The sequence below is a fragment of the Erigeron canadensis genome, chromosome 7, assembly GCF_010389155.1.
Source record: "Erigeron canadensis isolate Cc75 chromosome 7, C_canadensis_v1, whole genome shotgun sequence".
Lineage (NCBI taxonomy): Eukaryota > Viridiplantae > Streptophyta > Magnoliopsida > Asterales > Asteraceae > Erigeron > Erigeron canadensis.
The window spans coordinates 24988740-25003919 of record NC_057767.1 but is presented as its reverse complement, the minus strand read 5'-3'; the positions used below and the strand labels follow the sequence as shown (position 1 = coordinate 25003919).

Below are 15180 nucleotides of genomic sequence, written 5' to 3'. Positions count from 1 at the left end.
GTTCATAGCATAACTCCATTATAATTAAAAATATGCATGGCCTTCTTTTTTATAATTTTCTTAAGTTTGTTCCCATTGTACGCATACATGCCTATTATTCCATGATCACGTTTGTTTCTTTCCGTTTTATTTTGATTCTTAGGAAAGCTGATATATTTTTCCAATTATGTAAAATAAAAGAGATAATATATATTTTGGAAAATGTTAAAAAGGAAGGCGTTGGTGTATAAAACAAATAGCTGACACAGATCTTTAATATTCTTGATATTTCACTTTCTCAAGAATGTGAATGGTACAATACCATGGCCATGGCCTTCATAAACTTGGCCACCATCATAATTGATAATCCTTCAAGTTTCTATCTAGTACTAATATGGGGTGCACTCAAACTTCATCTTTTTGGCCACAATATCAAATTACAAGTGCTTTCCTTATCATTTTATTGGTTTTAAGCTCCACCTATGCAAGATTTATGCCTCAAGGTTTGTTACTATGCTTCATTTCTTCACTTCAAATTCTTCAATATTCACTCTAAATATATGTACATACACGCGCGCACACAAGTGTACATGAACACATCATATAAATTTCCATATAGACGTGTATGTGTAGGTGCGCGAGTGTGCTGTGTATGTTCAATACATATGTGTATATGGTTAAACGTTATTCTTGCTAAAATTCAAACAATGAGTAATGTACTTGTTAGCAATTTTTCTATTAGGACATTGATATTCGTATCATTTGTTTTGATTAATTTACCATACCTACAAGTAAAACAAGTGGATGATGTTATGAAATGATAGTTACTTTCCTTGTAAGCAAGGAAGTGTTTGAGTAAGCTTATGTAACAAGCTTACTAGCCTAGCTTTATATGCCTTATTGACCAATAGATTGTTGGTTGTAGTCTCAATTATTAGGACATTTGTGTAGTAATAAGGTGCTATATTTGTCTTGTCAAATAAAAAAGAAAGCTTATTGGCTTATTTGAGCCAGGACTTGTATACTTGAAAGGCTTACCAATCAGTTAAAGGGGTGCAAGGAGTTGAAATTTTCGAAAAAACGAACTTGTAATGCGCAAGCAACGAAAAAAAACTCAAGAATGAATTTTGCATTTGGGTGTAATTTCTGTTCCAAAAGGTTTATTTGGTAACATTCTTTCGGTAGTTCATTTGCAAACAAATTTAAAAATATTAATTATCTTTAAAGTCAATCAATAAGATTGTAATGAAGTTAATTTCATATGTAATAATGGTTGCAGGCAGACTGAATTGGAAGCTACTTGACAATGATACTCAGGTGCTCTAAACATTGCCTCTCTTTTTAAAGCCATACTTCTTAACCTTTTTTACCCATTTTCAATAGCTAGATTCATTGATTCTATAGAGGAGTTGATCCGGTGTTACAGTTTTACCACTCCAGGTTACAAATTCTTTGAAGTTTATTAGCGTTTGCGGAAATTTTTTCACTTGAATAGTCCTAGAACTGATGTGAATCATGACATAAAAGCCGCACTGTAACTGCAAAACAGACTACAGTTTTTATAAGTTTCACAAGTGACATGTTAAAATGGAAAAACTCCGTTATATATGTTTGTCAAAATAGTTAGAGTTGACTTGACAGGTAGATTTATAAGTTGAAGTTTTCATTCAAACAATACTTTCAATAATCTTTATTTTGTAAGCATTTACATTCTGGCATAAAGGCTACATCAAAACATAGTGCTTCTTTTTATATTTTCAAACTCATAAAAAGCTCGGAAAAGCTCCTAGAAAGCCTTCCAGAAACACGCTTAGATTTTTTCTTGAATATATATGTTTGATTCTAAGGTAATAAATAAGTACTTGCATATGAATATTATGGATGATTGGATGTAGGTAGCTAAATATGGAGATGAGTATAATGGCAACTTGAAAATGAAAAATGAAATGATTGGATCAAGACCACCAAGATGTGAGTGGAAGAAGTACTGTGGATGGTGTGGTAAATGTGAAGCAATTCAAGTCCCAATAATTGGCCCAAGACCAAGGAAGACCACAAGAAGAGATGACATCTCTAATTACAAGCCAATGGGTTGGAAATGTAAATGTGGTGACTTCACATTCAACCCTTGACTTTATTTGTTCTACCCATCATGTCTACAAATATTTTGGTTTATTAGTTCTAATAAATATAAAAAATTCCATTGGAACCTTTTTCATAATCGTAATATAGACTAGAATAAGAGTCTCCCAAATTACCTAATTTGACTAGATTTGACTAGTCAAGTCAAAGAGATCTTCTTGATTTTAAATCAAAGGGTTAAGATTTCTCGTAACCCAAACCGGTTTGTTTTTGTTGTTTTTCATAAATCCTATTAATATAGTACTATAGAAGCCAACTAATATGATTTTTTTTTTGTACCTAACTCACCTATTTATTAGAGGTGATAAAGCAGATAATAGTACTATTTATTCTAGTCTTGATCTAAAAACATAGCTACCGAACTCAGAAAGCCACAAATATAACACTCTATGCATCAACTCGGAAAGCCACAAATGTATCGCTCTATGCTTCAACTCGCCGATGGTAAAATAGTGTTTTTTGTTCATTCAGCTAATAAAACAAAAAACATTGCTATTTATTCTTCATATTTATATTTACTTAAGCACAAAGAAATACCATGATCCGGAAATAATATAAAAACAAACTTATTTACATAACTATAGTACCAAAAAGAGCAAACAAGTCCCTGATGCAAAGATATGAAAAAGAGAATGCTACAAGTCAAAAGGATTCTGCAGTTAGGATGTATATATGGTGTCAAGGTACACACCTAGCATGGCCTATTTGAAATCAAATATATACAACACATGCAAACTGCTTTAACATTGACCACATTTTAAAGAAACCGTGGATTGTGGAGTCATGAATCTCTCAACCTTCTGTACATGATCGGCTATCACGGGCAACTGTGTGATTAAGTTCCTTCAGGTGCTATCCTTTTTCAGCATCTTGTTGGTGACCGGGTGCTTTTATTAAAGTTCTGAAGGTAGGTTTTCTAAGGAAAGCTTGCAGAGCGTTTCTTGTATTTATTGTTAGCCAAGTTTAATAGAAAGTCTGTAAATATATGCTCGTATTCTGGCATTTTACCATACCCTGCAAGATTCGGATATATCACAAAACATATTCCAAGATTCAAGATATACCATAAAACATATGAAGTGTAAGACCCGAATACTTGTCATTAACCCATATTCCAAGATTCGAGATATATCATAAAATATATGAAATATCAATTTACCTGGAAAATAATTTATGTCAATGACATAAAAGCGATCTCTTGTTCCATGCTCACGAATCATGTCCAAGTTGAACAGATGGAGCCCCTACACCAAACATCATGCACAATGTATAAATGGCCAAGCTGGGAGAAGTAAGCTTATTTATTTTATTCATTTTGAAAACAGGGTAAATTTGGAATACCAGTCGTCGACGAAGTTCTCTAGAAAGGCGTTCAAGCAATGCTCTTGGAGGAAGCTCTGAACACAACATACAAACGTAATCAATTTTCATAAGTCATGACTTCAGTTCAGGTCATTAGTTCTTTTGAAGAATTTCCAAAAGTAGGCAAAGATTAACTTACCAGCAATACGTGGGTCTAAATCTGCGTCATCCGCTGACTGGGCAGCACATGAAACCCTTGGAAAGCGGAACACACCGGCACTTCTTGACAGCTCACGCTTGCTAACATCGGGCAAGGAGAAACGCCTCACAACCTTAATTGCATCCCCAACAATGTACACTTTGAACAGAACACCTCCTACGAACCGATATCACCAATAATAAGCATTTCAACATATATAAGCATAATTCCCCCAAAAAAGAACATCCATATTGATTTAAATAACATACCATGGTTAACGAATTCTTGAAGAACAAGTGGTGGCTCCAGCTTCTGAAGGGAATACTCATCATACGCCAGTGATAGCTCATGTGACTTAGCAACCAAAGGCTTTGCAACTAAATAAGATGTACATATTAGATAAAACTACAATCAAATGAAAACGAAAAACAAAAAATATAACCTACAACATAAAATTTCCCCAAATCTATCAATTGGCATTTCCATATGAGAAGCGTTTTGTTAACATACCAAGAGGAAGGGATAATCCTGCAACCTTTACAGCATCAGAGATCGATGATGGATCTTTTTCTATGACCAATTGTTTAGGGACACCTACTGTACCTGCAACGTGTACTAACATGTGAGAACACACTTCTCTATGAATTAATTCCGACAGCCACCTTATATAACCTAGTAAAAGCTTTACCATATGAATCAGAAAAGTCCAGGTCAGCGACATCCTGGAGCATGGATTGTCTGTTGTAAACATGTTGTATAGCATCCGGAGGATCAAGTACTGTAACTTCTGGATGCGTCAACCGATAATCCTTCATAAGCAGAGACAACAGTTTAGCTCATCTTGTATACATCATAGATATTCAACTCATGATATGTATATATATAGTTATATACTATAATGTTAACAACTAGTTTTCTACTCCGGGAGTTGCCCCGGAGAAAATAACGATACGTAAAACTGAAACATATATAAGGTCGGTGATAGATACATAACGGTAAATATACTTATAAAAACGTATCATTAACATAATAAAAAGTATAGCATGAAGATTAAAACGTGATGCAAAAGACTATTAAAAAAACAACTTTTTAGTACTGTACCTGTCCGTTGGGTTGTGAATAACCACTTGTTTTCTAATTTAAAATCAGTCCTAAAGACACCTTAAAAATTAATATACTAATAAACGAATAAAAAAGAAAAATTAACATTGGGTATAAGTATGACTAAAATGAAGAAAAAAAAGTAAAAATAATGTAGGTAGCTATGACCACCGTTGGCTAGAGGTATAAAAATTAACCTTTTTATTATCTAATTAAAGAAGTTTAGAAAAATCTTTGCAAAGTAAATACATTAATAAATGAATGAGAAAAACTAACATATGAACGTGAGACAAAAACATACAAAAAAAGTAAAAAAATAAAATAAAATGCAAACTTAGATGCATGTATGCGGTAACCTGTAAGCTTATAATGATTAAAAAACGAAATTTAATACACTAATAAATTAATGAAAAAAACAAACGCAATGTCAACGCAAGGTAAAATCACGAGATAAAAAGCTTTAATGAAAAAAACAAACGCAATATGAATGCAAGGTAAAATCACGACATAAAAAGCTAAAAAGAATAAACATAAAAAAGTGCTTAAATGTATGCAGTAACCTAGAAGACGAAATTAAAAAAAAAAAAAAAAACAAGCATGCATGCAGGCTGCTGAGTCAGCAGCCTGCTAGGCTGCTTCTACTGTAGCTAACGCTACCTTAATTGTTATATATAATAATGCTGTATAAGTACAAGAACATTGTTACAAGAACCAACCTCGAGAATTTTCTGCCACTCCTTCCCAGTCAACTGATTAATAACAAGTAAAATCGAATATATCATTATTACTGGATATGAAAAAGCTCTGGTATTTACATGCCAGATATGAAAAAAGAGAGTTAAAAGTAGCATGAAAAGTTCACCATGGTGGTTGACATATGTATTCAGACCAATATGGAAGAACACGCCGCACTGACCTTATGCAGCACAATGTCAAAAGGACCTTGATCGGAAAGTGGTCTGGTTTGATCAATTGCAACAAAACATATCCCCTTGTTCCTGAATCAATTACAACCAAAGTTGTAGTCAAAACCCTAATCACAGCACTAACTTCATCTGTAATAAGATTTAAACAATTTGCAACATGTACTCAATTTGTAATCAAGTTCAGAACCACTAAGTCTAATATTACGAATCATTAACCAATTCAAACTATAAATTTATTTGCCATTACTTATTAAAATTTAATGTATAGATGTATAACCAACGCGTTATCAACCTCCCATAACCGGTTCCACAGCCAACATGAGAGAAGGTAAATCACGTAACATTATGATTAAAGGGACACATATCAATGTAACAAACATAGCATAGAAAATCTAACAGTGTATCAACAAAAGGATACTTGTTCTAATAACGTCTCATTTGATATTTTTTTAATACAAAGATTAAAAACACATCACTAATATAATTAAGACATTTGTCTCTTATAAACTTGAACCAACAACCTCGTGGTTGGTGGGCAAACTCAAATTCTGCGGGAATAGAAGCCCTTTCGTGGCTCGTTTGTTATTTGTTACATTTTCATAAATGCTATAAAAAAAAAAAAGTTTAATTCCCAAAGACTACCAATATGCTATAAATCATCAAAAGTTTACACAAGAATTCACATAACAAAGATAAATCTATAGAAACATACTATACGTCTATACAATTTGTTAGACATGGCAAGAATCCAGTTTACGAGTATTAAGTAGATATCATGGATATAACCAAATCGCACAACACAGAGACCTTATAACCATTAAAGTCCTGTTTTTCATTTCGTACAAAACTAATAATCTTGCTAACTCAAAACCTACTTTTCATAGTATTACAAACGATAAATCTCAATGCAAAGGCAGTCATTTGAAAAAATAAAATTCATAATAAGTTAAACAAAACCAACATGGAATGTAACTCACCTTTGGCAAAACAGATCAAATGAAAGCAAGATCATGTTTTCATATCACTAAACAAGCAACATTTTAAATACTTCAATTTCTTGATATTCAATTTATCATTTTCAGAAGCAACCTTCAATCAAAAAGCAACAATATTTACAACAAGAATGTTTGTATCCAAGTAACTACTTAAAGTTATACATCCCCAAAATTTACACAGGTATGATATAGCCTTAAAAAATCATGAAAGCTAAACATCTTGACCCATGCATCTAAGCAAATCACAACACATTTAGACCTTATAACTATTCACTAGAAAACCTCATAGCTTCTTTATTATGAGATGCAAAAAGTAAGTAATGTCAAATCAATACTTCAATCATTCATATTTCATAACACCTAAAACCAAAACCAATCATCTGTGAACAAAATGGGTCAAATATATGATAACATACTCAAGTAGTTATTTTCAAAAGGTCAAACATACAATAATACAAAGATTCACAATCAAGAATCTTCCTACAAGAAAATAATCTCAATCCTAGTGCATAACATGTAGATACATCCCATCTTTCAAAAAAACATATCAAATCAAATCAAAATGATATATTCATAACTTCATACATATCAATATTGGCCCATTTGGTAAGTTCATTGACCTTTGAAAATTCACAAGGGTTCAAGTCCCATTTCCTACATTTGTAGAGGTGGATTATTAGGGGTTTCTTGAGAGTCTTGGGTTCCGTCTAGACATGCTTGTAATTTCGGATTAGAAGTAGATTAGCTTGCCGTTCCGAAGAAAATATTCACAAACCACTTAATTAATTATTAATTAATTAATTGAATTCCTTGATCAATCCCCATTACTAATACAAACCCACCATCAAAAAGTAACAATCTTTACAAACACCCACATATAATACATTAAATTGAATTGAATACATAAAATAAGAACCAATGATCAAACATCCTGATTTCCTCACAAAAGGTAACTATGTGACCAAAATAGGGACAAAACTATAACTTTTTTATTAAAAAGGAAACAAGAAAAAGTTACCTAGCCAAACCTTCAAGTTTAGGTTGCAAAAAGCTTTTGATCTTTTTAGAGGTAAGTGCATAACCAACAACAACAACTTTCATTGATTTCTCATTACTATTTGATTCCATTTCTTCCTCTTGCATCAACCTCATTCTTATTCCCTTCAATCCTTTTCTTCAAATTCTTTTTTTTTTTTGACACCAAAAGGCCAAAGTTTCAATCTTTTTCCTCAAATTGATTCTTTTCAACACATAAAAGTCCAAAGTTTCAATCTTTTTTATTCAAACTGATTTTTCTCAACAAAAAAAGGGAAAAGTTTCAATCTTTTTCTTCAAATTGATTGTTTGGAAAATGGGCAAAGTTTTGTTTCAAAAAAAAAATCAAAATCTTGAAAAGTGGGGATGTTTCTATAAAGGGTATATGATTAAAGAAAAATGTAGGAACAAAAATCGGTTTGTTTCAGGTTATTTTGATGAATAAAGCGATAAAATTTGCGGAAGGAATGGGTGAGGAGATTAAAACTGAAATATATAGATATAGATATAGATAGATATGAAATGTGTGTATATGTGGGGGTGTATATATAGAAAAAAAAACCCAACACCTTGGAGAAGGTTCTGTTTGCCACTTGCTGCCTTGTGCTTGTGTTTGGGATTTGGATTTTGAGAGGCTATAGACTATAGTTTCGAAAAATACATTTATACCCTTCAACATTTTATAATTATTATTCTGTTTTTGGTTTTTGGAATTGTTTTTGTATGTTTAGAAAGAGTGACTATGACACCATTTTGGCATTTCTTTGTGTCACCAAATAAAAAATTATCAACACATTTTTGGGATTTATACACTTTATCAAAACAAACTAGCCCTTCATTTTAAAATTAAACATTTATTAGAATATTCTCAATTTATTCTTTATCAAAGTATTCTTTAAGATATCAAACACACAATCGGGTCTTTTTTTCACATATACACGCACATCAACACCACCACCATCCATCATCATCGTCGGCCGGCAACACCACCACCATTCATCACGATTGCCTCCATCATTCCCGAAAATCATCACCATCCCCGTCATCAACACCACCATCAATCACTTCCCCTAATCCGATTACTCTATTCGTTTCCCTTTTTTGTTGCCGGTGAAACACCACCAACATCAACACCGCCATCACCAACATCATTATCGGCGTCATTACCACGACATAATTTTAGAGGTTTTTGCCGCCACCATTCCTTTTCTTTCTTTCTTTCCGGCCAACTACCACTTACTTCAACGCCACCATCACCAACATCATTAACTCTGCAATCACCACGATCTCCTACGCCTCCCTGCATGTCTACTTATGTCCGTCTTATTGTTTTTTATATATAAAATATTATTGTAATATGGTTCGTCAAAATATATATCTAAAAATATGATATTATATCTTTTGTAATGAATTTATGTTATAAAGCTTATTATCCAATTGCTGCTAAAAGAGTCCATGTGTGGCCAGATTCTGCACTTGAGTTTAGAAGTATAAAGACGAGAACGATGAAGCTAATTGTGGATGTGTTGCCACACTTAGTGTAGATAGCAATCAGTTTGAATTTTATTTGCCATTTTTGTTGACATGAAACTAAATTCAAAGGAAAGATTCAAAATGAGTTTTAAATTTTGACTTTTGATTTTAATCCAATGATCATAATATATGTAACTTTAATACGTACTGAAGTCATTTCTAACTTTAAAGGATCTTTCATTATTTTGTGTCATTTTAATTGACCGGATATAGTATAGTATTGGTAGAGTGTAAAGATGAAAGGTTAAGAAGAAAAAAAATAATAAAATGAGTGAAAAAGTAAAACTGACATGATAAGAAAAAATATTTGTGAAAAGAGTTATTGGTTACGGAGTGAATGAACTCACAATCTAAATGAAATTTCTCTTAAAATGAATGAATATTTTATATTTGACACCCGTGACTAAATGTATTTTCATTTAAAACAGATGAATTAAAGTACGGTTTTTTAAACTAGTGAAAAGGACATGTAGAGTTGTAAATATCTGAAAACAATATCTATGGTCAAATTTTATATCAATTACACAATTTATTAATTGTTATCGATTTAGACAGATTCTGATATATTCAAATGAAGTGTTACATCCGATAATAAATCTCCTCATTCTTGATGTTCCTATGTTGAGTCTTCACCTATTTTTATTCCATTTAATCATTTGAAGATATAGTCACCACAACCGTATAAATTTTGATCGTCCATAGATTCCATAATTCTCAACAATTGTGTTGCTACTTATTACAATCTCTTCGCTTTTCATGTTCTATGTATAGTATTCATAATTCATAAGTGGTTTGTATAAAGAGAAATTAAAAGCACATAATCTTAATCTTAATCTTAATATATACTATAAGACACTTGAACTAATGACTTATTAACTAATCACATCACTCAATTTCATCAAATTGACTTTTGATGATGTCATCATTTAGATAAACTACAAATTAAAAATCCCGATAATCATTATCCAAATATATTATTATATTGATATTTATATTATTTTGTAAAAAGAAATCTCATTAATTTACACTTTTTTGTTTTCCATCAATAATTTACACTTTAATCTATATATATTTTTAACCATCAACTTGAGAGGATTCTTTAAAATTTGCAATCATTTAATTAATTAAAAAAAAGTTCAAATATGAAATATTGTCTACAAAAATTTATTTCAAAACCTAATGGCTAATTAACAAATATTAGATTAGATTTTTATAAATTATAAATATTAATATTTAGTTTAATATTTAATATAAACATAAATTGAACTCTAGATACATATCCCAAACATAATAACAGATGACGATATATAACATCATCACTTTAAACACAATAGAAATTACAAAACATTTGACGATCACAGAACGAAACACGATTTAGAACAGAGCGTTACTTGAATACTAAATCCAAATCAATATGAACTCCATTCAAAATTTATTTTATCTCTCAATCAAGAAGGTACATAATTTTCTCCTTTTTTATATAATAGTTTTGCGTATTAAGGTTTAAAGTTACAATTGTCACTCAAATCAAGAGTCCTAATTGTTATCAAAAAATATAAAAACAATTCTAATTGTTATCAAATTATTATAGGACATGTGATTGAAAATAAACCTATGCGTGTTATGGGTCTGCATCATGATCAAATACATATACTTGAATGTTAAGTAGTATGTTTATATTTTAATTCCTAAATATTTTTCATAATAATATCACATTATGAGTACACATGGTTTCAAAATATTCTATAATATGTCTAGGATAATAATGACAGTGACGAACATATGATTATTGTACTCCAACTTGCAAAATATAACACTTAAAACCGTATTTTTACAAAATTATAATTTGTAACTTAAATATATGAAGATTTAATATTGATAATATCGTAAATTCCGTATCCAGTGTTGGACACGGGTCTAAAATCTAGTATGTAAAACTACACTCAATAACACTACTGTAAATTACATTTTTTGTAAAGTAAGATCGACTTACCTAGCTAAAGGTATTAATATAATATACTTATAATTTTTGAAGGTGGCTTAAACCACACACGTTCGAAAAACGACATACTGTATTTTCAATGCATACGCAATTTGTAATTCGGCAAGGTCCACATCATTTAGTTTATAACTAAGAAATTATATATTAACAATTTACAAAGTTAATGTCGTCTATCCAAAATTTAGTTTGTACCTATTGTTTAAGGGCAATATAATGGATTAGAATTTAGGCTAGCTAGGTGACTAGCAACGGTCTGCTGACCTATTAGAGAATAAGAAAAATAATATTCTACGAAAAATATATATTTTGTAACAGACTAATTTACGTCGCAATTTTCACCAATTGCGACGAATTTGTTACATATTTTGGGATGCCGATTGATCATAAATTGATCTATAGCAAATGATCTCTTTTGAATATTGTACACAACTTTTAACTTTAATTATCTAATGCAACTAGCTAGTAGCTACTATGGTACGTTATTTTCAGAATATACAGTAATTATGTGGAAAGCAAGGATCTGATCACGATATCATGTCGAGGTGTTAATCACTACATATATATGACGTTTTGTAGTTATATAAACAGGAACTACAACGAAGTTTATTTATGTGAAATGGATGGAGTACACGTATCATGAAGAAGACATGCAACATGTGCCCAAAATTATTTATTATTAGTCTTTTTGTCCGAATTATGTCTACTACTACATTTATATCATTTCCTATAGATGTATGTGGATATTATCCTTGGATATTTTGTTATTCATTTTATCATCTTTAAAATTTGGTTAATTCGATAGCTAGAATGAGACTATAATCAATGAATGTGGAATTAGCTTTTGTTAATTCGATACAAAGCGCCCTACCACACTATATATCACATATAAGATCGAAAGAGATGTATTTAAGATTATCTCACATACCAAATTCTCTGTAATTAAGATTATCCATATCAATAAACCTAAGCTTTCTTCATTTGATTCAAACAAGTTCTATAATGTTGTTATTTTTTTAGCTAAGATAAGTGGTAAAAAGAAAAAAAAAGACAACAAAAGTAATTAGGATCAAATTAGAGACAAAGTTGTTAAAATAGTAATGAGTGTAAAATGTAAACGAAATATAAAAAAATGTAAAGAAAAGGAATAAAAACATAAGGAGGGGCTAAAGGGGACTTTACAAAACCTGGTGATGAAAAAATAAAGAGAAATGAGTGGTAGCTTTGCTTCAATAGTTGAAGTATTCGATAATGATAATGTATTTGTATTTTGTAGGGATCAGGTATGGTTTATATAGTTTTCATATATTACAAAACAGGATGCAAATAAACATATATAACTTGATGGAGAGACGGTATTAAGAAAATTTAAAAAGATGACAGAATTAATAAATTCTACGGAAAAAGATCGAACAAGTAGGGTTCATATAATCATAGTTATAAACCCATATGAATTTTTAAAAAATACAAGTCAAAATTTAAAATTTTGCCTTGATGTTTGAACCATGAGGCATGTATTACTGTATTAGCTATGTAATTATGGTTGTTATTCATGATTTTGTTGAGCCGTATATAAGAGATTAATAGATAAATGTAGTGTGCTATTCTAGCATAAGCAGTTTAACAACATGATGGTTGAAAGTTATTTTTAAGCAAGTATTATGTTTATGTCCAACATTTGTTGCATGTTTGTATAGTTCTAAAAACCATGAATACAAAAATCTTTCCGATATAAAATTCAAAACTGTTGTTGTTGTGGTCAAAACATTCTACTTAAGCTAAATTGCAATCCAACTGGTGGCTCAAAATGATGGAATTAATCGTGTTGGTGTGGTCCTCACTTAATAGTACTAATTTCATGTTTTGCATAGGTCAGATAATTGTATTTTGTGGAAGAGAAATTAAAAGGTATCATTGGGGAATCTCAATATATCTTTGTGTCAACTTCTTGTTTTCTACTACAATTTGGGAGATAGTTTTAAACCACTCAATAATTTCCTTGATAATGGTCTCTATTGTGTATTCCTTTTGAATTTACATGTTTAATTGTTTATTAACTTCAAAAGAGGACAGCCAACTCACTAGGTTCGATTACATTGAAAATAAGATGTTTGCGGTTAAGGCTTTGAGTTGATTTGTTTTCTATTGTCGTTGGTATTACTTGTCATTCTTTGTATTTTTTATTTATTTAATATTTAACTTCTATCCGTGATAAATAGTAACTTGCTAGTCGGTCACTCCTATTAATACGAGTAATATTTATGTTGTTCCAAAAAAAAAAAAAAGGTTAAAAATAAAATATTCTTTCATTTGCATTTGTTTTATGGTCAAGATGTTTAGAACTATAGTATATCGCAGTATTTTTGGTTTAACAATATACTAGATTTTAGACCCGTGTCCAATACTGGACACGGGATTACGATATTATCAATATTAAATCTTCATACATTTAATTAATAAAAGTTTATAATTTTGAAGATATACGGTTCTAGGTGTTATACTTTGAAAGTTGTAATACAATAATAACAGGTTCATCACTGTCATTATTAGCTGAGATATATTGATGAAATTGTTTGTCGTAGTCATTTCACAAGACTTATGCTACAATAATTTCCCTATTATAGAACTATTTGAAACCAGTTTTACTCATAAGGTGATATTATTATGAAAGATAATTAAGAATTAAAGTATAAATATGTTTGTGATCTTGTACTTGACATTCAAGTATATGTATTTCATCATGATGCAAGTCGTAACACGAATAGGTTTATTTTCAATAACATGTCTTATGATAATTAGATATGATAATTAGATGTCAATTAAGATTGTTTTCATATTCTTTGATAACAATTAGGATTTTGAATTTAAGATACAAATTAAGATTTTTATAATGTCTATCATTATGATACGTTCGTTTTGTTGTTCGTAAATAAGTGACTTCAATGTATTATAGTTATTAGTTGGAGTCCATCTCTAGCTATATTAGTTTTAGTACGTTTATTATTATTTTGTTAGATTTTTAATAAAGATTTTTAACTAATATTATTATAAAAAGGTTTAAATTGTAAATATGAAGATGACATCATCAAATCTTAATTTTTTCAAATTATATTCGAGCTAGGTATGATAATTTGTCGTGTTGGTGTATATATGGATTGTTTCATGAATTAAGTTGATACAAAATGTCTTTAAGACATCGACTTGGATTCCAATTCAGATGAGTCTCACCAACACGACTCGAGGGTGTTGTCAGCATAGTTGTCGACTCGTAAATCTCGACTTGATTCGAAATCTGATTTTTCGACTCGTGACTCGAATTGTAAGAGTCAGATATTTGAAAATACAGTATTTTTTATAATATGTGCAAGTATATATGCTAAAAATAAAAGATACTATTATAATCAAATCAAATTTAAAAGCATATAATAGAGTTATGTTTAAAAAAAAATTTAAAAATAAAAAAAAATTTAAAAATTATCTTGTGACTCGTGACTCGGAACATGACTCGGACCGATTCACACCATAAAACACGAGTCATGTTACGAGTCTAGAGTAAAACGAGTTATCCCATCGAGTCGCCTTTGTTTACCTTTTGTTTTGACTTGACTCGTCGCGACTCGTGACTCGTACGAGTTTGAAAACTACCAGTATTTCAGTCGTCTTTGAATAATAAAAAAATATAAATTGAATTAGCTCAAATAAATATCTGGTTATAAAAAGTGGTTGAACATAAAAGGATAAGGCAGTGGACTTGCCAGTCCATTGTAAAAGTTGCTTTTAGAGTTTTAGCCTTTTAGGTACTTCAATTATAAAAAGTTCAGAAGTAGAGGACACCCAACTCACTAGGTTCGATTATATTGAATACAGTCAAGTACTCAAGTAGCTATCAGATATCCTTAATTCATTTAAATTTGTTCTATGCTCAAAGTATTTAAGAATATGTTATCTCGAAGCGTTTTGGGTCTAAAT

The 15180-nt window shown here is 30.5% G+C and overlaps 2 protein-coding genes across 3 annotated transcripts; one reads left to right on the top strand and one right to left on the bottom strand.

Moving 5' to 3' along the window:
* The first annotated feature begins 282 nt into the window (after positions 1 to 282).
* LOC122608143 (EPIDERMAL PATTERNING FACTOR-like protein 2) lies at positions 283 to 2200 on the top strand. The gene is made up of 3 exons (XM_043781235.1): positions 283 to 482; positions 1259 to 1296; positions 1875 to 2200. Exons 1-3 carry the CDS (start codon positions 374 to 376, stop codon positions 2109 to 2111), a joined length of 384 nt encoding a protein of 127 aa, XP_043637170.1. The 5' UTR covers positions 283 to 373; the 3' UTR covers positions 2112 to 2200.
* Positions 2201 to 2655: 455 nt separating this feature from the next.
* Positions 2656 to 8163, bottom strand: LOC122607473 (inositol-tetrakisphosphate 1-kinase 3). Of its 2 annotated transcripts, XM_043780449.1 has the most exons (10): positions 7663 to 8163; positions 5640 to 5721; positions 5440 to 5472; positions 4311 to 4431; positions 4133 to 4225; positions 3892 to 3999; positions 3623 to 3799; positions 3463 to 3518; positions 3281 to 3365; positions 2656 to 3135 (listed from the first exon to the last, which is right to left on the bottom strand). In XM_043780449.1, exons 1-10 carry the CDS (start codon positions 7794 to 7796, stop codon positions 3038 to 3040), a joined length of 987 nt encoding a protein of 328 aa, XP_043636384.1. In that variant the 5' UTR covers positions 7797 to 8163; the 3' UTR covers positions 2656 to 3037. The 2 variants fall into 2 exon arrangements, with proteins under 2 accessions (XP_043636384.1, XP_043636385.1); XM_043780450.1 differs by lacking the exon at positions 7663 to 8163 and having other exon boundaries at positions 5586 to 5718.
* Positions 8164 to 15180: the final 7017 nt, after the last annotated feature.

Bases quoted from the DNA above. Each gene is read 5' to 3' on its own strand.
- LOC122608143 (XM_043781235.1), top strand. From the start codon at position 374: ATGGGGTGCACTCAAACTTCATCTTTTTGGCCACAATATCAAATTACA. The intron at 483-1,258 runs GTTTGTTACTAT...TAATGGTTGCAG, and splicing joins TGCAAGATTTATGCCTCAAG to GCAGACTGAATTGGAAGCTA. The intron at 1,297-1,874 runs GTGCTCTAAACA...GATTGGATGTAG, and splicing joins TACTTGACAATGATACTCAG to GTAGCTAAATATGGAGATGA.
- LOC122607473 (XM_043780449.1), bottom strand. From the start codon at position 7,796: ATGAGGTTGATGCAAGAGGAAGAAATGGAATCAAATAGTAATGAGAAA. The intron at 5,722-7,662 runs GTAACTTTTTCT...TAATTGATTCAG, and splicing joins AAACTTGAAGGTTTGGCTAG to GAACAAGGGGATATGTTTTG. The intron at 4,432-5,439 runs GTTGGTTCTTGT...CTGCTTATGAAG, and splicing joins AGTGGCAGAAAATTCTCGAG to GATTATCGGTTGACGCATCC.